This window comes from Artibeus jamaicensis, unplaced genomic scaffold (assembly GCF_021234435.1).
Source record: "Artibeus jamaicensis isolate MK-2021 breed Jamaican fruit bat unplaced genomic scaffold, CSHL_Jam_final scaffold_369, whole genome shotgun sequence".
NCBI lineage: Eukaryota > Metazoa > Chordata > Mammalia > Chiroptera > Phyllostomidae > Artibeus > Artibeus jamaicensis.
This window is the reverse complement of record NW_026522042.1, coordinates 13,777,305-13,800,578: the sequence shown is the minus strand read 5'-3', so window position 1 is coordinate 13,800,578 and position 23,274 is coordinate 13,777,305. Positions and strand designations below refer to the sequence as shown.

Sequence of the window (23,274 nt, the reverse complement as noted above, 5' to 3'; positions counted from 1 at the left end):
ACCCAGGCACGTGCCCTGACTGGGAATCCAACTGCCACCCTTTGGTTCACAGCCTGTGCTCAATCCACTGAGCCACACGAGCCGGGGCAAAAGTCCTTTTTCTGCTCCAGCGTCCGGCCCAGGATTCCCCTGTCGTTTTTAGTATCGTTACTGGAACAGTGAAGTGCCTGCTGCAGGGAAAAGTGCCAAAACAGTGAGCTCAGGAGGGGCTTGACGGGACAGGGGCTTAGGCAGAAGCTCCAGGTGAGGGTGGATGGGGAGGCTGCACCTCAGGGGAGAATCTGGGCCTCAGGTGACTGCAGTTAAACGGAATTCCTAACGTTTTAAAGCACTGCGGCCTATACACTGCTTAGTTTTGAATGCATCAAATTTTTCTAAGTTACCACATCAGGCCCCTAACACCTTGGAGAAATCCCTGAATCCATAGTAATTCCTCCTGGCAATACCTAGAATGTAGTTGAAAAGAGATTGTGTTAAATGCGTCCTTAAAAATTGAGAAATTGCTTTTTTTTTCTTTAATATCCTCCTAATGCATTTGTATTATCTAGTTTGGACCAGCTTCTAGTGTCTGTGGGGGACCAGCAAAGATTACAGGCCGTTTTGTCCTCGGTGAGGTCAAAGTCTACCGTCCTGACGCTCATGCAGGAGGCGAAAGCACAATCAGAGGTGAGTGAAACACAGAAGACACAGTGAGAGGAGACTTCGGCCAGGTCCACGCCCGGGACGTCCACGAGCTCAGAGATCCAGAGAGCCTTTTCAGGTCTCTCTTCTGTCTCACTTGCAGATTGCTTTAAAAGCCACACTTTGTCTTGCATTTTTAGGTGCCAGATTGGTGTAGCTGCCATTTTAATTCCCCAGTGGCCACTCGTTACTGACCTCCCATCACACCCCACCCCACATTTCAAGTTTGTCTGCACAGAGTCCTCAAAACAGAACCAGGCAACTTGGAATCGCTAGGGAAGGCGGACATAAACTACCTGTCAAGGGCGCCACCTGCTGGGGAAATGAGTTAACGTCTGTTGAGTTGCCCTGGGGTTCCCAGCAAAGGAGGCAAATCTGGGCTATTTTCCATGAGTGGCAATGTGCCGGGGTCACTGGTAGCTCCTGAGGACACTGTTCCAGGAATCTCACATTAGAAGGCTGTCACGTTGACCCCTAAGGAGGGAGCCAGGGGAGGGGTGGGGGGTGAAACAGAGACTGAGCCCCTTCAGCCCCCTCTCCTGGCTTCCCGCCCACTGGCTGGGGTCTGTGCCCTGGAGAGGCCTTGAGCGTGCAGTGCCTTTCACCCTCAGTGAAAGGGACTGCTCCCCAATCTCCCTCCATCCCTGGACTTGCTACAGTAAGGAAGCATTCTGCAGGTGGAAAGTCTTACTGGGGGATTTCCTGTCGGGGACCACACTTTGCCCAGGGCCACCTTTACTTCAGACAGATGTTAAAGGACAAAGCCAAATGTGAAAGTTCTCAAACCACCTCACGAGAGATGGGACATTTTTGGGGACCATAGGCAGGTAGAGACTTTTCCTGTGGACAAGGGTGTTGAGCGCCCCCTGGGGGCATCTTCTGGGGCCTCCCTCACCCAGACCCTGATTCCATGTTCACGGCCAGCCAGGTGGGTACTGTGCCTTGGTGCAGATCATGCTTACTTTCATCAGAACGCAGCTTTCTCCCCTTTGTCTTCAGTTGGTTTCTGAGGAGCAGTAAGCAGGGAGGTCCTTACTCTGCCATCTTTAGACCAGAAGTTCCCCGCTTTGCTGCTTTCCAATGAGTACTGTCTGTCGGTGTTGAAAATGGAACCGCCCGAGACAACTGGCCTCTGGGGTGCTGAGAGTCCGGAGTCAGAAAGCAAGCCCCGGTCTCCTGACCGCTCTAGGCCCACGCTCAGGGAGCCCTGGTGGTGGGCTGCGCTTTCCCGGTGCTGGGCTAAGCCTCTCTCTGAGGCAAAATCTGGTCTGCACACATGTATCCTCAAAAGCAACTGGGAAAAAAATTTTTTAGTAAATTAAAATTTTGGTGATAACATTCTGGGATGCAGAATATTTTCAAATAATCTGTCTCTGCTCCAATAGTGCATTTAAACAAAAGTATTCCTATTTTCAGCATCAAACGTTACCTCTGAGAAGCTACATGTAGATCACCTGCCAGGCCACAGGGTCCCGTTTTTGTTGAAAAAACCTAGTCATCATTCTTCTCTCCACTGAACTGTGTCTGAACACATACAAGGTTAAACTTGCCCATCAGGTCAGAAGCCCAACCCCTGAAAGTTCTGTGGGACTTTGTATTGTTGGCATATGGAGCCTTCATTTGAATGAACGTCAGAGAAATTGGAAATGCGTTAAGATAAGCCCTTAGGACCTGCTAACAGAACCACACACTTTCGAATACTGAGTTCCTTCCCCAGCACGGTACCAAGGGAGTTTTCACTTTCAACTTTCTCAGTTTCTCATCAAAGCAATCCTTAAAGGTTATGATTACATTCTTTTTCTACTGCTGTGTTTGAGAACACCTCGAGTTGATGGATTATGAATCACTTCACAGGGAACCTAGCAATACAGATCTTTAAAATGGTGATGAATCATCTCTAGTGTGTGGGTGGAGGAAGTCAAAATTCAGCATTATTAATTAGCCCAGCTCATTTTATTTAAAACCTTTTGTCAACGTATCTTTTAATTGACACTTGAAACATATGGCAGTTTTTTGTTACTTAACTTCAGGATCCTCCTAAGAACGTGGTAGACTAGCTCACTACGAGTTGACAGTTTCAATGTACTTTAAATAGTATAACGTACTTTCACTTCAAACATCCTTGGTGCTCTGTGCGTACTGCTTCACTGACTGCACCTGGAATCCAGTGAACAGAACACAGGAGGAGGAGCGCATTGAACTCACGGCCTCAGCGTGCCCTTACCCGGCTCTTGGCGCTTTTGCGTCTCCCTTTGCTGCCTAGCTGTTTGCAAAACTATAACTTAACTGTAGAATAGAGAACTCCTTTTATTCTACAGTTTCACATTTGGATCACATTTGTGATCACATTTGGAAAGACAGTCTGGTGCCTAGAATGGTGACACTAGCTTCTAGATGTCCCTGTCCTGGCTCATGCCCACCTTTCTGTAGTGGTAGAGCTACAGGATGAACCCTCAAAAACTCATACAGCGACCCCCCCCCCCGGGAGGAGCGCAGCACGGCCGAGTCGTGGCTCTTCCAGTCCCAATTCTCTGCGAAAGCTCCTGGAAAACCACTGGGCTTCTTGGCAATAGATTTCAGTTCTGTACTCTAGGGCGATTTTTATCAGCACTCACTACTCTTGGCACAAGGAATACACTTTTATTTTTGTTTCTTTTCACTAGAATAAAGAAGATGTTTGCTTCGTAGTCTTGACTAAAAAAGAAGGCTCAGGTCTGGGGTTCAGTGTGGCCGGAGGGTCAGATGTGGAGCCGACATCGACTGTGGTGAGTGACGATGCCGGGTTGCTCTCAGGGGGTCACTGCAGAGGCAGCTCGGGTTTGACCAGGACAGAACCCGTGTCCGTGAGTTCGGAGGCTGCTGGTCTTCGTTCACGGGGGCCCACATGGTGGGAAGGCGGGCAGGTCGTGCAGAGCACTGCCATTCACGAAGACAGGCCCTTCACACAGAGCTGACTGATGCGCGGGCTGGGTGACCGAGGAAACGCCAGCACACGTGACCAGTTATCTATAGCTTCAAATTCCCCAGTTCAGTTTATGCAGAAAACATCGGAATTAACTGACCAAGCCTGCATCTGCTTATGAAATTACAGTGGTTTTCTCAAGAACCACCACCTAAAATTTTGTATCACTCAAGGCCTTTTGAGATCATGAGAGGCCACCTTCACTGGACGAGGTCTGGTCCCCTTCCTCCTTGTACCTTACTGCCCCGTGAGTGTCAGGCACACATTAGATACCAGCAAGGGGTTGAGCAAAAATGTGTTCAGATGCTGGCACTGACGTGGGAATTCCATCCCTCACAGTGAATACGTTTTCACAAGTGTTTGGGTGATTTGGAAAACCTGCTGTTAGAAGGTCCCTTTACTACAGATTTACAGTTACCCTTTGGCTTTTACTGGAGGTCATAAATGAATTTGGCTTTGCCCCCTCCTTGTCCCAGGTCCACAGGGTATTTTCTCAGGGGGCAGCTTCTCAGGAAGGGACCGTGCACCGAGGGGATGTCCTTCTGTCAGTCAACGGCGCTTCACTGGCTGGCTTAGCCCATGGGGACGTCCTGAAGGTTCTGCACCAGGCACAGATGCACAAAGATGTCCTTGTGGTCATCAGGAAAGGAAACAGCCAGCCCAGGCCCTCCAGCCAGCAGGAGCCACCCACAGCCAACGGGAAGGGCTCCCTGCCCAGAAAGAGCATCTCCCTGGAGCCCGGAGTGGGTAAGGCTCCCGTTCTCCAGCCCACAGGGTAGGAGCGGCTGGCGGTGCAGACTCTGGTTAAACACAAAGGAAAAGGACGGCAATCGTCATATCCTGGGTCAGAGAAATTAAATGTAGCGAAGTCTGGTGTTTGTGGATGATTCTTGCAGTGTGACAAGTGATTTTTTTAAAAAAAGATCCAGCAGTTAAAGCCAGACTGCTGAAGATTAAAATAGCTATTTGACAGCTTCTTTAAATGTCCTAAGGAGGAAGCCCTTGCGCATTTCCATCCTCTTAGGACTTAAGTGGCTGGTAAGTGGAACAAGGAACTGTTGTGATGGGGGAGTCGAAGCTGAAAGAGCAGCTCCAGGCTGAGACGTGTCCTTGGGAAACACCAGGGTTTGTGCTGTTGCCTGTGGTGGAAAAACGTGAGGAAACGAGGGGCCAGACATGTCTAGAGAGACTTTCATCAGCCAAGAAGAGCTTACAAAGAGAGGTTCAAAAGCCGTGTGCCCTGCACTGTCACAGCAAGGGTCCCAGGAAGCCACACTAAGTACTGACTCGGAACTAGGCGCTGCTCTGGGTTCTGAAGCGCACGTTCAGTCCCCACGTGTGAACCCCAGTCTGCACCGACACGTGCACCAGCGGTGCGGGGGCTGGACCCGGGCGGTATGGGGTTTGGAGAGTCCGCTCGGGCATAAAGCGTTCCCCACACTTGCAGACAGTGCCGAGCAGGGTGCCGGGAGGGCTCCGGTCTCAGACGTGGCCAGCACTTCACAGTAGATGGGGCTCGAGTGTGCCAGGGTCGCACATCTGGGGGGACTGCACAGGAGGTAGTGAGCGCCATCGTTTTCACCTTTACTGCAGGGAGAAGCACAGCCGCACACGATGCTCTGTGCGTCGAAGTGCTGAAGACTGCGGCCGGGCTGGGACTGAGCCTGGACGGAGGGAAACCGTCCCTGTCTGGGGATGGGCCTCTGTTCATTAAACGAGTGTACAAAGGTAAGGCCGCAGAACACCCAGTCCACACCCACTGTTTTCTTTCTGTGTACATCAGCACCTCCATTTGGAAATCAGACTCATTTTTAACCACCCAAAGTGTTTCTGATGCTTTGACACCCAGGGTTAACAGGTATCAGCCCTGTTGTGTTTCACATGTATTATTAACTCACGTCACCCACACGGCAATCCAGTCACATTGGTCCTGTCATCACCCTCATTTTACAAAAGCAGAGACTAAGCCATAAGGGACTTGGGCCGGAACCTAAGGTTCCAGGTGCAAGTGGCAGAACCAGGCTGTGTAGCTTTAAGTCTGCACCCCAACTTCTTTGTACCATTAACTCCTCATCCCTGTCTGTGTTCTTAGTGAACACAGGTTCACTCACACGAATGTGCCCAGCTGAGTAACGCCATCGGAACAGCCAGCCAGGGAGACTTACATGTAAGTAAGTCTGCAAATCCCAGACTAAGGGGAGTAAAACAGTTGGTAGATATAAGGGCTCTTTGTGAACCCGAAGCATTTATGATCTTGAACCGCTCTCAAAAGTATCTTCCTGAGCTGAATAATATACTAACTATCATTATACTAACAATATCGGTATATATATATTTCATAATACTGATAGGGTTAACGCATTGAATATTAGTATTGTTTTATAACTAAATTCAATGCTAATTACTAGCACTGCTGTATTAAAAATTCATGTTAGGGTTGGCTTACACTAAGGACAGTGTCTGCCTCATCAACATAAAATGTTTCTTTGAGTGAGTTGGATTTGAACTTAAAATGTTTCTTTGAGTGAGTTGGATTTGAACTTACTTTCTTCCAGCTATATTTTTATTATTTTGTTAACCTTTACAATCAACCATAATCATGTGTACACATATATAATATTTAACAGTGATTCTCGAAAATTTAGGATGGGATAGCTACATTTGGTCAGTTTTATGAGAAAATTGTTTTTCATATTTGGGAATTTTTCTTTCAATGCCCTTTTTTCCATAAGTGCTTCCACAGCCAGTGTGTTTCCTTTTTCACAATTGTTTTAGATGTGTATGTGCAAGAAAGTAAATACAAGGGGGCTTAAACTTGTTTTTCGAAGCCCATAATCTTGCTGTAACCTACACCACGCTGTAGTGTAAATATGTGAAAGCTGTTTAAGTGGAAAAGTATATTTCCACAGTCAAACTTGAATACGTTAACCACTGTCTGTTAACAATTAGAAGTTAAACCTGTTTTTTGGTGTTTTTTTTTGCATTTATTGGCCATTTGGATTTTTAGCCATTGATTTCCTTTGTTCAACTTTCTCTTTATTTTGTATTCTTTTGAAATAGCTTCCCCTAGGTTGCTTATGTTTTGCAGGGGGAGGAGAACGGGTTACAGACGTGAATTTTTTAGGCGGTCAGGTTTCTTCTTGCGGACACACGTGCTGTGTGTCTGCACTAAGACTACCAACAGACCACACAGAGCTTTTTCTCAGTGAAGCGTTTTGTGCCCCTGGAGTTCCCTGCAAATGCCATGAAAGTACCGAGCCATGTCCTGTGTGCCCTCCCCCAGGCGGTGCGGCTGAACAGGCCGGAACAATCGAAGCTGGGGATGAGATCCTCGCCATTAACGGGAAACCCCTGGTGGGGCTCCTGCACTTCGATGCCTGGAACATCATGAAGTCGGTCCCCGAGGGACCCGTGCAGCTGGTGATCAGGAAGCACAGGAATGCCTCCTGAGACCAGCGCGAGTGGGGACACTCACAGTTGTGAACGAGAGTCGCCTTTCTCTGTCCCCTCCATACCTTAGCAAATCAGACTTCTTTACACCAGGGCTTCCTGAAACAGCAGAGGCGCACTGGCGTGGGCAAGGACCACAAAAATCTCCACTTTCACTGACACAGGAAGCTCGACTCTGGGAGCTTTCTGCCAGGACCACCCAGGCCAGGAGGGTTCATTCTGTCGCAGCGCTGCTCCCCCAGCTTTCACTGCTCCTGATGGGGATACAGAAGTGGCATGCGGCCCTCTCTCAACACCCAGCTGGACCTTCGCTTCCCTTCTGCCACCTCGCCTGACATACCTGATCCACCCAACTAGGGAGCCCACAGAGTCCGTGCAAACGTCATAACTGAACAGACTCCAGATTTATGTAAATTTGTAAGTAACCAGACTTGAGGGACATGCAATGGAGAGAGCCGTGGTCTGGATGTTACCTGGAAAAGGAGACATAAAAAATATATATATGAATCAATTATGACCTAATGGTTAGGCTGAGCTCAGGAATTATCCAAAGTGAAAAAGCAAACTACAGGAAGTGGTGTGTTTTAGTGAGTGTAATGTGCAATGTACAGATGCAGAGTACAATTCAGTGGGTTACTGAGCACCATGGCGTGTTGGTCGTAACCTCGTAGAAGTGTAGGTCGGAAGGCTCTTTTACCGAAATGCAGTTCTGATCAACTGTACTAAATAGCCATGAACTTTGCTGCTAAGCAGGAAGTTCCAGCTCTGAAAGCACCTTGTATTCAGTTGGGAACTGGTTTTGAATTCGAGCTTGAGTTCAAGACTGGCCAACACAAGAGCAGGCAGAACCATTGCAGTCACTGGGTTTCTATGCCTGTATTTTATGTACTCCAACCAGTAATTTTCAATTTTTAGAAATCAAGTATCTTTTTAGTGTCCTTGGATTTATAAACATAGGCATTATATTTACAATCCAAATAGAGGAGCTTAAAATAGTTCTTTCAAGGGACTTTTTTGGTCGTTCCTTTCCCCTTCCCAGCAAGCTTTAAAAAACGGGCTGTTTCTAAGCATTGGATCACTTTTGCTGACCTGGGTGTAATGACATACCTCTGCAGCGACTGAAGTTTTGCTATTTTTGTCTGTTTTGCAAAGTCTTCCTTTTGCCCAACTGCTACCCTACAGAAGACCATTGTTACTCACACTGCTTGTGAAACTTGTCCCAGCTGCTCTCCTTTCAAAGCAGGAGCTTCATCGGTGCTGTTCCTTGTCACAAAATGGGCTTTTCTCCCCTCGTACTTCTCATCAGCTTCATTCACCAAAGGGTAGTAAAGAGGAGAATGGAGAACAAGAGCAAGTCCCTCGTTCAAGGTAAAAGAGCAGGACTATGTAGTTACTATCCAAATTCTCAAGGGGGGCACAGGCTAGCTGATTGAGTTTAGGGAATACAGGTGAGACTGCACACCTGTGAACATCACGACGCTAAGGTTTTATGTTGGAGCGTCTTTAATAACCTGCAGCTTGGGCCCGTGGCTTAGAAGAGGAACTCGGGTCATTACACCCCCAATCACGGAGGCGCTTGAGCCGTCAACTCTGTACACCACCTTTCTGCGAGTATGATCCCAATAAACCTCTGTGCATCTGAGCCAGAGGGCTCTCTCAGATGGGAGTGAAATGTCTGGTTGGTGTGAGCCTACATTTCTCATTTTTTTTTAACAGGCTATACAAGCGGAAATGTAGTACAGGAATTAGCAAGGACCTGATTAATTTAGCCTCTACTTTCCACTATAATTCCAGGTAGGATACTCTAGAAACTCAGTGCAAGCTGCATGCTAGGTTGTTTTTAAGTCTTTGGGGGTCAGTTTTGTGGTTTGTTTCCTTGACACGAGACTATTTGAAGTCAACACTGAAAACAGATTTTGGCCTCTACTCCCAGCTGTGCCCGAGGAGCAGTCCTGTCCTCTGTGACCGGGCAGGGCTTTCCAGAGCAATGCCCAGCAGTGTGGGGGAGTGGGGGGGGTCTCCCTCGAGTGTCCGACCCTCACTCGCACCTGAGGAATGCACGGGCGGACCTCTGGCTCACCAAACTCTGTTCAAGTCATCAGCCATTTCTCATAGATCTTGCTGGAAGGATTCCCTGGCAGACAGTTTGAACATAAGGGAGGAAGCAGAAGCTAAACTGTTTTGACCCTAAGATAGAGAGCTATTTATTTGTGTTCAGTGTTCAAGGCATGACTAGTATTTCTAATTAGTCTAATAAGTTCCCACAGTTTCTGAAGTGAACACTAATGGTATTGTCCTACTAAAACGCTCATTGTTTTGGTTTTTAACTGGTCGGTCATTCACAATAAGCTATGAGGGTAAATATGTGTTATGATACGTGAATCATAGTTGCCAGGATCAACCATGAAGGTTGAAGTAGGTTGAGTTCATTTCTGTTCTACCGTATGCATCTCATTTAACTTTGTTTGACCTAATTGGCACCGCACCTGTTGGTTGTATGATATACATAATTATTTATGTAAAGTAAAAATGCCTTATATTATTAAAGAGTAAGTGCAATAATATGAAATAGCCTGTACATTTTAAAATGTTGTCACTGTTATGTAAACCCACATCTCTGTAAACAACCTTTTGTAAGTAATTTTAAAAAAAATAAACACTCTGCTTACTAGTTTTTCTAGTTCTGCATCTCCAGAATAACCTTTTGAAAGGTCAAGATGTGATCTAAATTATTATCTAAGTGGGTAAGATGTACAAAGGCAACAGAACATCAACTCAATCACTCCTTCCCACAGCTGCACTCAGAATCTCGCACCACTGCACCACGTTCTACCTCTGAAACCTCCAAAACCAATGCCACGACCTCCTGACCCTCACTCCCTACTACCGCCTGTCTCCCATCCCAACAAGCCCGCTGACAACTGCCCGTTCTCCCCCCCACCAGAACCTCCCTTCACCCCAACTCTCCTTAGACTAGACGCCATGGCAAGTGCAACCCTGCCCGCAGGCTCAGCCCCCTGCCCCCCCAAACCCCAGAGCCATCCACCCAGCTAACTGCTCGGTTTCTACATGCTGAGTCCTACAGAAAACCCCACGGCCACACAGAACAAGGCTGCTATAAATTCATGGTTTCCAACCTCAAATGGACACCCCACGCTACCTGGCAGACATTTCCTTGTTGGTGTTTCATTCTTCACAATGACCGTGCTCTTCATTTTTCTCAAAACCCCCACCCACTCACCTTCTCCTAGAATACTCGGATGATCTGGGATTCCACCCCACAGAGTGAAACAAAAAGCATCTACCTTATCTGGGTTCTTTCGATTTTAAGATGCAGGCATCAACCTGAAGCAGCCCACTTAAGAAGGCAGGACGGAATCTCACCGAAATCCGAGAATGGGACCCAGCCTGTGACCACGCCTCGGAGCCCAGAGGAACTCGGGGGCTCGTGGGTCCTACAAGGGGCCCTAGAGCAACAGGCCGCCGCCGCTGGTCGTGGGTCGGCTTCTGTAGGCCCCACTCCTCGCCACCAACTGGCTGCCTCCCCCCAGCTCTTCTCACCGTTTTTCGACTTAGAGATTTACGAATGCTCTTGTCCTAACTTTGGCCCCACTCGCTCCCAGGCTGTCTGCCTGATTTTCTCTATACCCCCCCAAAAGTCAGACTCTGATTGGCTCTACTAGAATAGAGCTTTTGGCTAGGGGAACCTCTCTGAAACCCACTGAAATAAACAAAGAGGAAAACTAGGGCTTTAATACAATCCAGAAATAGCCACAGACCAATTCTATGAATAACATGTACAATGAGCCCCGAGAGCAACTGAAGGAGAACAATGAAGTGGGATCCCGTGCCCTCTGGATGGGAGAGAGCGAAGGTGGTATGGAGGAGTTCTGAGGACCCTTAACTTGGAGGGATGCAGTCGGAGGGGGAGGCGGGCCCTAGAAAAGGCAGGGAGCACTAGAATCGGAGCCGTTTCCCCTCCTCAGAACAGCACCTGGTCAGCCAAGGTGGGTTGGAGGAGTAACAGGTGAGGGCTTGGGGGGGGGGGTCTGATCTGAGGGGAGCCCCTGCCACATAGGATCCTGTGACGGAAGAGCTAACCTGATTCCATGCGAGATCAGCGGCCACCGCTCGCTGGCTGGAAGGACACAGCAGGCACTGACTGATCCACACCCCTTCTGAAGTCCGACATGGCCGAGGCGGCTGAGGGTCTGAGTGAAGGGGAAAATCGGCCTGCATCCAACTGTCCTCTCTCGTCCTGGGGGAAGAACTGCACAGTGCTTACACCCGGAGCCCTGAAGGTCCACCACTGAGTAGTGCTGGGCCAAGGACAGGCTCGGAAAAACCCTCCCCCAACACCTCCCACTTCCATTATCAGGTTCGGCAAAACCCACGCCTACATGATGCTAATTTCGGAATGCATGAAATGGCTTGAAGTTATGAAATCCAAAATGTAGTTCATTAGATTAGTAGGAGAAAAGAGAAAAAACATTGTGAAAGATACCAGCGGACAGTTTTTAAAAGCCTGGAAAAGCCCCAGAATCACTCCCATTAAAGTCAGGAACACACGAAAAAGATGTTTGTTGAGTAACATACGTTCTGAAGGTACAAGCCAATACAATTAGGCAAAATTTCTAAAGAGGGGTAAGTAGTGAAAAGAAACAAAAGTATCATAATTTGTACATGATATAGTTAGGCCAATGTGAACATAAGCACATCGATTTAAAAATTATTAAAATATTAGAATTCAGTAAGGTAGCTATCAAATTATTCACCAAAACAAGAACTTTCCTATATATAAATAATAACCAACAGAACACAGATGGCAAAAAACACTGAATCACAACAGTGATGGAAACATATATTTAACCTTAGCCGAGGCTGGCAAACCTGAAAAAAGAACGTATTTTATTAAGAGACATAACAAAAGTCACTCAAACAAATGGGGAGATAGATACAGCTTATTCGTGAACAGGATAACTCAGTACTGTAAGATTCCAAATTCCCCAGACCAGTTTGTAAGTATAATGTAAGTCTGATCATCATCTCAAAAGAACTTTTTAACCTGAAAAATTATTCTGAAGTCCACTTGGTCCACATGTAAAAACAGCCAGGAGAATTTTGAAACAGCAAAGTTGGAGTGGGACTAGCCCTATTATCAGAGACACCCATAATTAAAACAGTGGCTCCTCTTCCACAGAACTGACAGGCAAACCACTGGAAAAAGAGCCAAATGTGCGTGTATGTATTTCTGAATTCAAAGGGAACGTTCTAAATTCAAAGAGCAGAAAACATGGTTATTCGGTAACTGGTTCTGGAAAAATCGGCTAGGTATTTGGGGGTGGCAAGTGGGGGGGGCGGTGCTGAATACCTTGGCACCAAATAAATTCCTGACAACAAAATAAAATTCCAGGGTGGTCACAGATTTAAAAGCAAGAAAGGAAAACAAACCATCTAAAAAGCCAAATACATTGTTTTAATCATAAAGTGAGTATGATGGTAAATTCAGAAGGTTTATTATAAAGCCATAGACTCATAACCTAACCAAACTACATACAAACTAATGGGGGCTATCACAGCAGATTCAAGCCAGATGACAGTTTTCAAATCTCATCTCCCAGCATTCCTTACTCCTTACACCGCCAATGCCACACACACACACACACACACACGGAGCAACTAGTACAGAAAAACTTTGGTAAACATCTAGAACAAAACTTAGTGTGAAAGTACTCCCAACACCAAGATATATAAGTGGGCAGGGGAAAACTACCAAAAGCAATCTGGTAGTAGGATCTGTGCAAGTCCAAGTAGAAGGAAGTGACAGGGCATCTTATGGCCCTGAGACCCCCCCACCCCACTCCCCGCTCCATAATCGGCAGGAGTTCAGAGGAGCAACTGGGTCAGGGCTGTGGAGACTGGACTAGTTTTTTCACCCTCTCACAGTGGGCGAGTACGCGGGTTCCCAGAGCAAGGTCCAGAGGGCTGATGCAGGTCGCGTGCTCTCAGAAGAGACCTGCCAGTTCCCCACACTGAGGAGACATCTCAGGAACAGAATGCGAGCTGAGTGGGACAAGAACATCAGAGATCAAGAAAAACAGGGCCCAGGTAACGGGGAGCAGGGCCAGATATGAGAGTAAGCCGTCATATTTCTTTATGCTCCACCAAAACAGAAGAGAGAGGTCTAGAGAATAAACACAGTTAGAAAAGCTACCCTGACCCACCTGCCCTCCTCACAGACCAGGAACGGTAACCATGTAAAAATGGGCACCAGACGATGATCTAGTTCAAATCCCACACGAAGAAAAAGGAGCGTAAGCAGCAAACACACTCCCTCCAGACAGCAAAAGCCCACCAGAAAGACGTGCCTGAGAAACCAACGAAAACTATAATACCTCAAAATTAGTTAAAGTGCATGAAGAAAATGTGAATAATACAAACTGAAATTAGAAAAAATTAAAAACTGGGCATTAAACCTCAGAGAAAAACAATTGCAAAAACTACTAAACTAAAAAGATCATTCACAGTGAATAAACACAATAATAAGAGAAGATTAAAAAGGGTAAAATATTTAAAGATCAGTAATAAAGAGAAAAGCACCCAAGCAAAGCTGACAAATACAGAAGATATACAGGGTCTGGCATAAATGATGCCTTTTTTATTACAAAACCGTAAGCATGTAATTCTGGAACATAACAATACCACACTCAAGCACACCCCGTGATTTCAGGCGGAATGTTCAAGATAACACTACAAACTGCTACACCCACACCACTACGCCACCGGCCACACTCCTACAGGTGCCCCCTCCACCAGACTCTGAGGGGAAAACCTAAATGAAGGAGCAGAACAAGTACTAAAATTTCCCTCTTCCTGAAAATGAAGATAAAAAATTTTTATTACTTTTTTAGGTTTTTAATTGTTCAATTACAGTTGCCCATATTTTCTCCCCACCCCTCCAATCCACCTCCCTCCCTTGCTTCCAGAGAATAAAAGATCTGACACTAGACACTGAAAGAACACACCTCGTTCTATCCCAGAACAACCAAAACCAAGACCAAAACACCCCACAGCAGCACCGGGAAAAAATTAGCAGGAAAATCCCATGGGTTTCAAGCAAAAAGAAATAAGGCATTCATGTGGGAAAGAAAATAATATTTTAATCAGACTTTGACAGTAATGCTTTATGACAAAAAGAACAAAAGATACTTTGAGAAAAAAAAAAATGTGACCCAAGAATTTCATCCAAACTGACTTTCAAATAAAAGGCTGAAGATAAACTGTCATCTGCATATCAACTCAGGGAATGCTGCGATCAGAAGCCCTTTCAGAAGACTAACAAACTAGTGTTTATTAAGTATGTATGTATTTACTTGAAGAGTTGAGATGATTAAAAGGGAGACCCCGGGGTGCGACTGCACTGTTCTGACAACGCAGATGCAGCAGCACCGACACAAAGTGGCAGCACTGAACTAACTGCACACGCAAAACTGGTTAGAACAGTGAGTCTCATATCACATTGTTTGCACAATGAAAAAAGGAAAAAATGAAATACCCCCTAAGGTTACACTGATACTTCCTATTCAAATTTAGAACTACAAAGTTTTTCTACCTTCTGTCTTAAAGCTGTATCTTCGCTTTTCCATATAGAGAATCCTGGTAGTACTTATGAAGAAAACTAAAAGATAAAACAAGTTGTATTTTCACAAATTTATGGTATTTAAAAAAAACTAATCAATCACCTTTGGTGAATGCTAGGATTATTATGTATTTAATAATAATTTAGGGTTAGAATGCATCCCACTTTTCCTCTACAAATTGTACTAAAAGGTAAATAAAGGTAAGCAAAATTCTTTATTTTAAAATTTTTATAGCAAAATTCTAGCTAATAAAGGAAAAAAACCAAGAATTAAAACATCACCCCTCTGCACCCCCAGGTGCAGGATCTGAGCACTGAGCAACAAGGCTGCTCACACCTCAAAGGCCGAGAGAGGAGACGTGCTTCCTTCAGGAAGCAGGCGCCGTCCAGGAAACAGTGCTGACCACTCACACTAACCCGCCTCTGCTGAAGCCCCAGGACCCAGCGACCAGCTCCCAGGAAGCACGAAGTCGGAGAAACACACTAAACTACATGCAGATGCACTCAGCAAAGTCCAAACTTTGGGAAACTCTCAGGACAAGTGATCCAATTTCATCAAAAAATATTTAGCAAGGGAATAAACAAGAGATGAGGGGTTGGAGGAGAACCTATAAAGTAGGAGAAACTTACAATCACATGACAAATGAAAGAAGATGAGAGAGAACAAAGTTATGAGACGTACACTGGGTTGGGACCAGGAGACAGTAACTGGAAGGAGGCCTTGAAGAGCTTCTGCACAGCCGCCGAGTTCCACCCCTCGACCTGGGTGACAGCTGCAAACATATTTGCCATAAAATAATTCATCAGCCCCTGCATTTGTTTATGTGATCTTCTACATGTATTGTAATTGTAAAAATTACATGGAATGCTTATATACATGTGTACTCATAAGATATACATTTGTTTATATGATTTTTGTACTTGTTATAATTAATCATACCCCCCAAAATGTTTATGAAATATACATACCCCAAACCTGAATACCATGCAGATGACTTCAGTAGGACAATTAAGGTCTCCACAAAGCCCATGTTCAACACAGAACCTGACGTTCTACTGAATGTTAAAAAAAAAACTAACTGTATATCAACTCTGAAGGCTGGGAGAAGCCAAGTACATCACAGACACAAGGTTAATATCCATAATACATGAAAAGTCCTGATGAATCAATTCGTAGAAAGATGTCCATCCAAACAATGAATAAAGAACACAAACAGGTAATTGAGAGTAAATAAAATACAAATTACCAATAAAGACAATAAATGATAACCAACCCCCCCCACCCCAGTAATTACAACAAATTGTTAATTCTCTCCTATTAGCTCGGCAAAGACCAGTCAATGAGACCCTCTACTAGCCTGGTACTAGCCGGGGGATAGGGAAACCAGCCTTCACATCACTGATGGACATGCAAGTGAACATGAATCTTACAGATCAATCTGGCGTTATCTTTCACACTTTCAAGGCATACGGTTTGAACAAATTCATTTCTATTAATTCCTCCTACAGAAGTCAGACAAATATAAAGATACATACACGTTAAAATACTGTTTGCAATAATGAAAAACATGAGACTAATCTAAATGTCCATTAATAGGAGATTTAACAAAGTTACATAATGAAGCCAAAAATGATTAAAAAGAATGATGTGCGCTCATTCTGAAAGCGTTCCACCATGCAAGCACAAAAAGCACACCGCACACCACACCACTACACAAGGACGCTAACGGGAACCACCGTGCAACACCGGAGTGGTGAACGCCCACCTCCCTCCACTGTCGGGAGGGGAACACGTGCACACCAACGTGAACGACGTTACCACCCACAGCCCTTTGAAGGACAGCCTGCAAGGTCGTGAATATTAACACTACCTCGCTGGCACTATTGAAGACTGTGTGACAGTTGGGCAGAATGTAATTATGAGAGCCAGGCACAGCATTCTGGGACCTGACGGGCTGCAATGAGTTGGAAATTGCCTCAGACTGTCTATCGGTCACCTTGATCTGAATGAAAGTGAAACGGAAAAATATTATGACAATACATAGTAAGTGAATACAAGACAGAGAGGCCATAGAGTCAGAATTGAACTTCGCAAAAAATAAATACCTCACAGACTGGTGATGGATGGTTTCCATGCTCCTAGGGCAAAAGTGGCCATGCCCGCCTGGTCATCATCAGGCTGGATGTCATTACCTACTGGTCCAGTATCACCACTGCACTGGCCAGACAGCAGCCTCTTTCCCTTTCTCTTGGGTGATAACCAAATTCAAAGACGTGTTATATGCAATAAGAGCATGGACCCATCTGTACACACACAATGGGAAGAACCCAGTGACCAAACATGTTGAGAGACCCCTGGACAGTCCCATTGCAGCAGGCCGGGGGCTTCTTTGGCCACTGGACACTGGGCAATGCTTTTTTCTTCTGAGAATATATAGAATTAGTCAATTTTTTTATCCCTAAGAAATAATTTATGTGAGTTATATACCAAGACAGTACAATAGAACAGGGATGTCCTTTTTATCAGTTATTTTGCACAAGTATGACCATTTTTGGCATGCCTGCCTGCTATTCTGGTCTGTTAGAGAAAAGAAGCCCCCGCCTGGTGCCCAGATAAGAAGGATAAATTGCAGTTGAATGCCATTACTGTTACCCAATCGCTTCAGGTTTTAGAGCTCAAATGTTTACCACACAATGTGCGACTGAGCGAATCATCCTCCCCAAGCCTGTCTTCGTTAAATGAAGATTGTAACTGGGGTTTTGGGAGGTCAAAACAAACAAGGCATAAAATACTTAACCATGCACAGAACATGCATTCAATAAGTTTCCTTTCTCCATTCTTTTAGAACATTGTTCCAGATCATGTTATTTTAAGGAATACACCTCAACTAAAAACCACTGGTCAAAAAGCCACAGCAACTAATTCTTTGCACGACAGAGCTTTATCTAAGTTTTATATTAAAATTCACTGCCTGATTCTTGGATCTGAAGGCTTTTAACCCAAGCACCAAGAACCTGTGAAAACACCACTCCTACCACACGCAATGTTTTCACAGAGTTACACCATCCAAGCTTTGAGGAGGAGAAAGAGTTCTGGACAAACCTTCCCTCCAGACCGCACGGCGCCGGAGTGGGGCTCCACACGACACTGACGCAGCGGGCCGGGCTTCTCCCCTTGCCTGAGAATCCTGACGCTGCTGAAATTAAGGCTCCCTTGGAAAGAGCCGTTACTTCTAGAATCTTATTGAGGATAAAACAATAAATCTTCACCTGAAAATAAATTCCAATACTAGTCATCAGTTTCCAGTATCCATTTTATGGGAAGAACCTATAAACTAATACTTTCTATACTTACCACCAGTAGTGTCATTTTTGGCGGTAAAGGAGGTTATTTCAATGGAGAGAAAATCTGTCTTCTTCCAGCGTCAGAACAAGGACTGGCAAGCTACTGCCCATGAAGAGTCGCCTGTTTCTGTAACTAAGGTTTGTTAGAACACAGCCTCGCCCATTGATTTGCACTGTCTACGACAACTTTCATTCAGCAGAGTTGAGTAGCTGCAACGGATACCATCAATGGCCTAAAGCCTACAATATTTACTACGTGGCTCTTTAAGAAGAGCTTGTATTGAATTATTACCACGCTATACAATGGTAAGTGAAACTTCATTATAAAGAAAACTCAATACAAAAATACAAATGACATACTTGCTCTAATTCAGGCACTTTCAAGATGACAGTTTATTTATTACTTCAGATAAAAACATAGTATACATATTAGGGAATACCTTAAAATTCAAATCTGAAGTTATTCACAATCTAGTACTTTTGCATTGAATTTTAACCAAAAAAAAAAAAAATCTCTACATACCTGAAGAAAGCCCCACTACTGACATGAACTATGATAATAAAAAATTTGACATTTAATTTGTTCACTATATAGTATTTACATTATGAAACGAATTGTGGTATATAATAAAGTAATAAAGAAATAGTAAAAATAAACTTTAAAAATCAAAAGTTTATATTCTTACAATGTGCTAATCGTCATAATTGTATATAAAAATTAAAATGCAGCAGAGCTTTCTACTATAAAACTCTTCATCATCTGACCTTGGTCTTTACTTGCTAACAATTTACATGCAGTGTCTGCTATAAGTGAGATTTGATTTTTTCTTTCAAGAAAGTGGACAAGTGAGATTTAAGAGAAGACATTAATTTACTTGTGATCAACAAACAAAAATACTGTACTCAAGATTAGTACTGGTCACAAGCCTCTTCCCTACAGAAATGATAAAACAGAGCAAAAAAACTGCAAAAAGAGTGTCATGAATGGCACAGCTCAAGGAACCTCCGGACCAATCAGACACACCTCTTTCTCCTTCAATGATGAGAGGTCTATTTTGCCCTCAAATAATAGTAACTGAAGTGAGGGGCACCAGGTGTAAAACTGATTAAATCTTGCAAAATGCTAAGACGGAGGCCAGAAGAAGGGGTAATTTATATATAATTCAAACTATCTACAGCATACCTGGAATGTAGCTCATCCCAAACTGGCTTTGTGAAACAACTGGACCTGTATGATTTCATAATTAAAACTAACAAATAGCATAACAGATTTTCATGGAAAGCAAAATTCAAGGGGCATTTTGTATGTTGTTTAAATTTTAAAAATAATTTTACTAAGTATACATCTCAACTGAGGTCTATGCATAAAATGTCCTCATACAGTTTTTCACCTTTGGTAAATTAAAGGCCTTTTTGTGATTTCTGTGTGAACTGCAGGCAGACTGTGAGATGTGCACATGCCTATGGGAAAAACTCAACCGGAGGTAACCCAAAGGTGCACGTGTGACCAGACCGGAGGGACTCTGAGAGTCAAAGCACACCAGAAACTCAAAATAGGTAATGGTGAGAATGGAATGCCAATATGGCAGTAAAACTTTTCAAACAGAAAGAGGAAGGCCTCTCGTACCAGCAGAATCCTGTGTACATTAAAAAAAAATAACTTCCTATTATTTTATAAAACAAAAGCCAATGTTAGTGTAGGGGAGTACAAATTGCAGAAAACTAGAAGTCCGTGGAACAGAAGCAGTCGGCGGAGAGAGACAGGAGGACACGCCCCTCGGGGCGGGGCTACTTGGTAAAGGCCGCCACCACCGCCCACAGGACCTCGCTGGTGCTGGCCTTCAGACACTCCACCTCGGGGTCCAAGTCGAGGAGCTGCCGCACCCTCTTGGTGGCTAAGTCGTACTGCTCGTCCAGAAGGGGGGCGAATGCGTTCTCCAGCACGTCCGAGGCGTGAGCCAGGTAAATGAGGGCCAGCAGGCGCTTGTCCATGCGGTGAGGGTCGTTCACCCACTTGTCGAGGACGGCCTCCTGGACCTTCTTGATGAGGCGCTGCTTAATGTTGTTGTTGGTGAGGGGGTGCGTCGTCATGTCAAAGAGGAGGAAGTTCTGCTTCTCGGTGGTCAACACGCCCTTTTCTACCAGGTTTTTAGCTAATCGTTCCCGCACATTTCTTAACTGATAATGAAGTTTTAATGGATTCCATGTTTCACCTAAATAAAAGATTTAAGTAGTTAGAAATGATAGGTACTGACTTCCGGTCAAGATGTCAGAGTAGGTAAACACTGTTCGCCGCCTCCCATGACTCCAGCAAAAATACAACTAAATTATAAAACCATCATAATTGAGAACCGCCTGAAGACTAGCTGAACTTAAATGCTATAGCTAAGGACATAAAGGAGAAGCCACTACAGGACTGGTAGGAGAGACAGAGACATGAAATGGGTGATGTGACCTCGGCTGTGGAGGTGTCAAGGAGCAAAGGGCCTCAGCTCCACTGGGGCGCCTCAGCCCTGTGCACCAGTGGTGGGAAGAGGAGTCCCCGTAACACCTGGCTGTGCAAACCAGCCGGGACTGTATGGAACTGAGAACAAGGGCTGCAGGAGTCCCAGGTATTCCTGCTGAGAGGCTGGCATAGGGGCTCGCTAAAACAAAGTCACTCCACTGGGCTCCAGGGCAGGGGCCGCAGCTCCAAAAGCACCACAAACGAAGAAACTAAACTGACTAGCTTCAGGGAAAAGTGCCAGAGAGGCAGGGTAAGAGCTGTTCTCTCCCAGGCTGCCAGTGTTCCTTAATTGGGCCCTCCCGCACCCAGCTTGTCCAGCAGAGGAAGGCCCAAATCTTAGCTCTCCATTAACCTGGCTAACACCAGTGGTCCTGCTCAGGCGATTCCGAGACCCCACCCACCCCACCCCACCCAACATGGGTGCCCAGCAGAAGTTCTTTTGGCAGGTCTTCCCAGCAGGCAACCTGCTTCAGCTTATGCTGTGGACTTTCCTAAATTCTCTTAGAGACCCACGAACCACCCAAAAGCTGCGGCTGTCCTCATTGAGCTAGCTAAACTATCTCAAGTATGAAATAAACAGCAACAGGTTTCGACTTGCATTGTAACTACCATCAAGTAGCCCCAAGCCTGGCACAGGTAGCAAGCAGTCTTACCTTGGAACACAGCCCCAACTAAGCAGCCACAAAACTGCAAAAGTGGCAGTTGGCCTCAGCTCATGTCATGGAGCCCACCAAAGGCTCCCAAGCCCAGCAAGTAGCTGCCAGACTTGGTTTGCAGAACAGCCACTCCCAAGCAGCTCTAAGACCAGCATAAGCAGCAACCAACTGCAGATCACTTTATAGCTCCTACCAGAGAGCCCCAAGCTGGGCACAAGCAGTGAAACTAGACCACTTTTGTACATCACATACAAAAATAAACTCAAAGTGGATGAAAGGTCTGTAACTGTAAAACTCCTAGAAGAAAATATAGGCAGTAAACTCTGACATCACTCTTAGTACTAAAATTTTTTTGGATATGTCTCCCCAGGCCCGGAAACAAAAGAAAAAATAAACAAATGGGACTACATCAAATAAAAAGTTTTGGCATAGGAAAGGAAGGAAACTATCAACCAAACAAAAAAACAACCTACAGAGCAGAAGAAGACATTAGCCAATGATACATTGGCTCCGCCTCTTACTATATTAACAGGTGCAGAGAGACAAAAAAAAAAATATATGGCCCAACTGAAAGAACAGATCAAAGCTCCAAAAAATAGAACTAAGCAATGAAGAGATAGCCAACCTATCAGGTGCACAGTTCAAAACACTGGTAATCAGGATGCTCACAGAAATGGTTGAGTATGGTTGCAAAATAGAAGTGAAGGTTATATAAAGTGAAATAAAGAAAAATATACAGGGAACAAACAGTGACAGGAAGGAAACCAGGATTCAAATCAATGGTTTGGAGAAGAAGAAATAAACAGCTAACCAGAACAGAATGAAGAAACAAGAATTCAAAAAAATTAGGGGAGGCTTAGGAACCTCCAGGACATCTTTAAAACATTCCAACATCTGAATCATAGGGGTGCCAGAAGTGGAAGAGGAAGAGCAACAAATTGAAAACTTATTTGAATAAATAATGAAGAACTTCCCCACTCTGGCAAAGGAAATAAGACTTCCAGGAAGTCCAGGAAGCTCAGAGTCCCAAACAAGTTGGACCCAAGGAAGCACACACCAAGGCACATCATAATTATATTAGCCACAATTAAAGAGAAAGAGAATTTTAAAAGCAGCAAGACAAAAGAAGAGAGTTACCTACAAAGGAGTGCCCATAAGACTATCAGCTGATTTCTCAAGAGACCTTACGGGCAAAAGGGGGCTGGAAAGAAGTATTCCAAGTCATGAAAGGCAAGGACATACATCCAAGATTGCCCTATCCAGCAAAGCTTTCATTTAGAATGGAAGGACAGATAAAGTGCTTCTCAGAGAAGGTCAAGTTCAAGGAGTTCATCACCCCCAAGCCCTTATATATGAAATGTTAAAGGGACTTATCTAAGAAAAAGATGATCACAAATATGAACAGTAAAATGAAAACAAACTCAACTATCAACAAATTGACCTAAAAAAACAAAAACAAACTAAGTAAACAACTAGAACAGGAACAGAATCACAGAAATGAAGGTCACATGGAGCACTATCAGAGGGGAATGGGAGAAGGGAGAATGGGGGGAGAATCATAGGGAATAAGAAGCATAATTGGTAGGTACAAAACAGACAGGGGGAGGTTAAGAACAGTATAGGAAATGGAGAAGCCAAAGAATTTATATGTATGACCCAAGGACACAAACTAAGGGGGAGGAATGCTGGTGGGAGAGGTGGTGCAGAGTGAAGGGAAATAAATATATATATATATATATATATATATTTATATATATATATATACTTTAAATTTATATATATATACACTTTAAATTAAAAAAATATATATATATTTTAAATTTAAAGTGTTTTTTTTTTAAGATTTTATTTATTTATCTTTAGAGGGGAAGGGGGGAAGGAGAGAGGGAGAGGAACATCAATGTATGGTTGCCTTTTGTGTGTCCCCTGCTGGGAACTGGCCTGCAACCCAAGCATGTGCCCTGACTGAGAATCGAACCGTGATCATGTGGTTCGCAGGCCCATGCTCAATCCACTGAGCTACACCAGCCAGGGT

General features: G+C 44.7%; 2 protein-coding genes across 11 annotated transcripts in view; one reads left to right on the top strand and one right to left on the bottom strand.

Annotated features, from left to right (window-relative positions):
- Positions 1–9,775, top strand: part of PDZD2 (PDZ domain containing 2) — a 321,357-nt gene extending 311,582 nt beyond the window's left edge. For all 9 annotated transcript variants that reach the window (XM_053657280.1, XM_053657279.1, XM_053657274.1 and 6 more), the window contains 5 exons: positions 549–666; positions 3,345–3,446; positions 4,120–4,390; positions 5,237–5,371; positions 6,927–9,775. In XM_053657280.1, coding sequence (XP_053513255.1) covers positions 549–666; positions 3,345–3,446; positions 4,120–4,390; positions 5,237–5,371; positions 6,927–7,093 — 793 coding nt within the window. In that variant the 3' untranslated portion in view covers positions 7,094–9,775. The remainder of the gene's footprint in view (positions 1–548; positions 667–3,344; positions 3,447–4,119; positions 4,391–5,236; positions 5,372–6,926) is intronic.
- An 8,677-nt stretch (positions 9,776–18,452) lies between these two features.
- Positions 18,453–23,274, bottom strand: part of GOLPH3 (golgi phosphoprotein 3) — a 37,276-nt gene continuing 32,454 nt past the window's right edge. For both annotated transcript variants that reach the window (XM_037128969.2, XM_037128967.2), the window contains one exon: positions 18,453–20,290. In XM_037128969.2, coding sequence (XP_036984864.1) covers positions 19,866–20,290 — 425 coding nt within the window. In that variant the 3' untranslated portion in view covers positions 18,453–19,865. The remainder of the gene's footprint in view (positions 20,291–23,274) is intronic.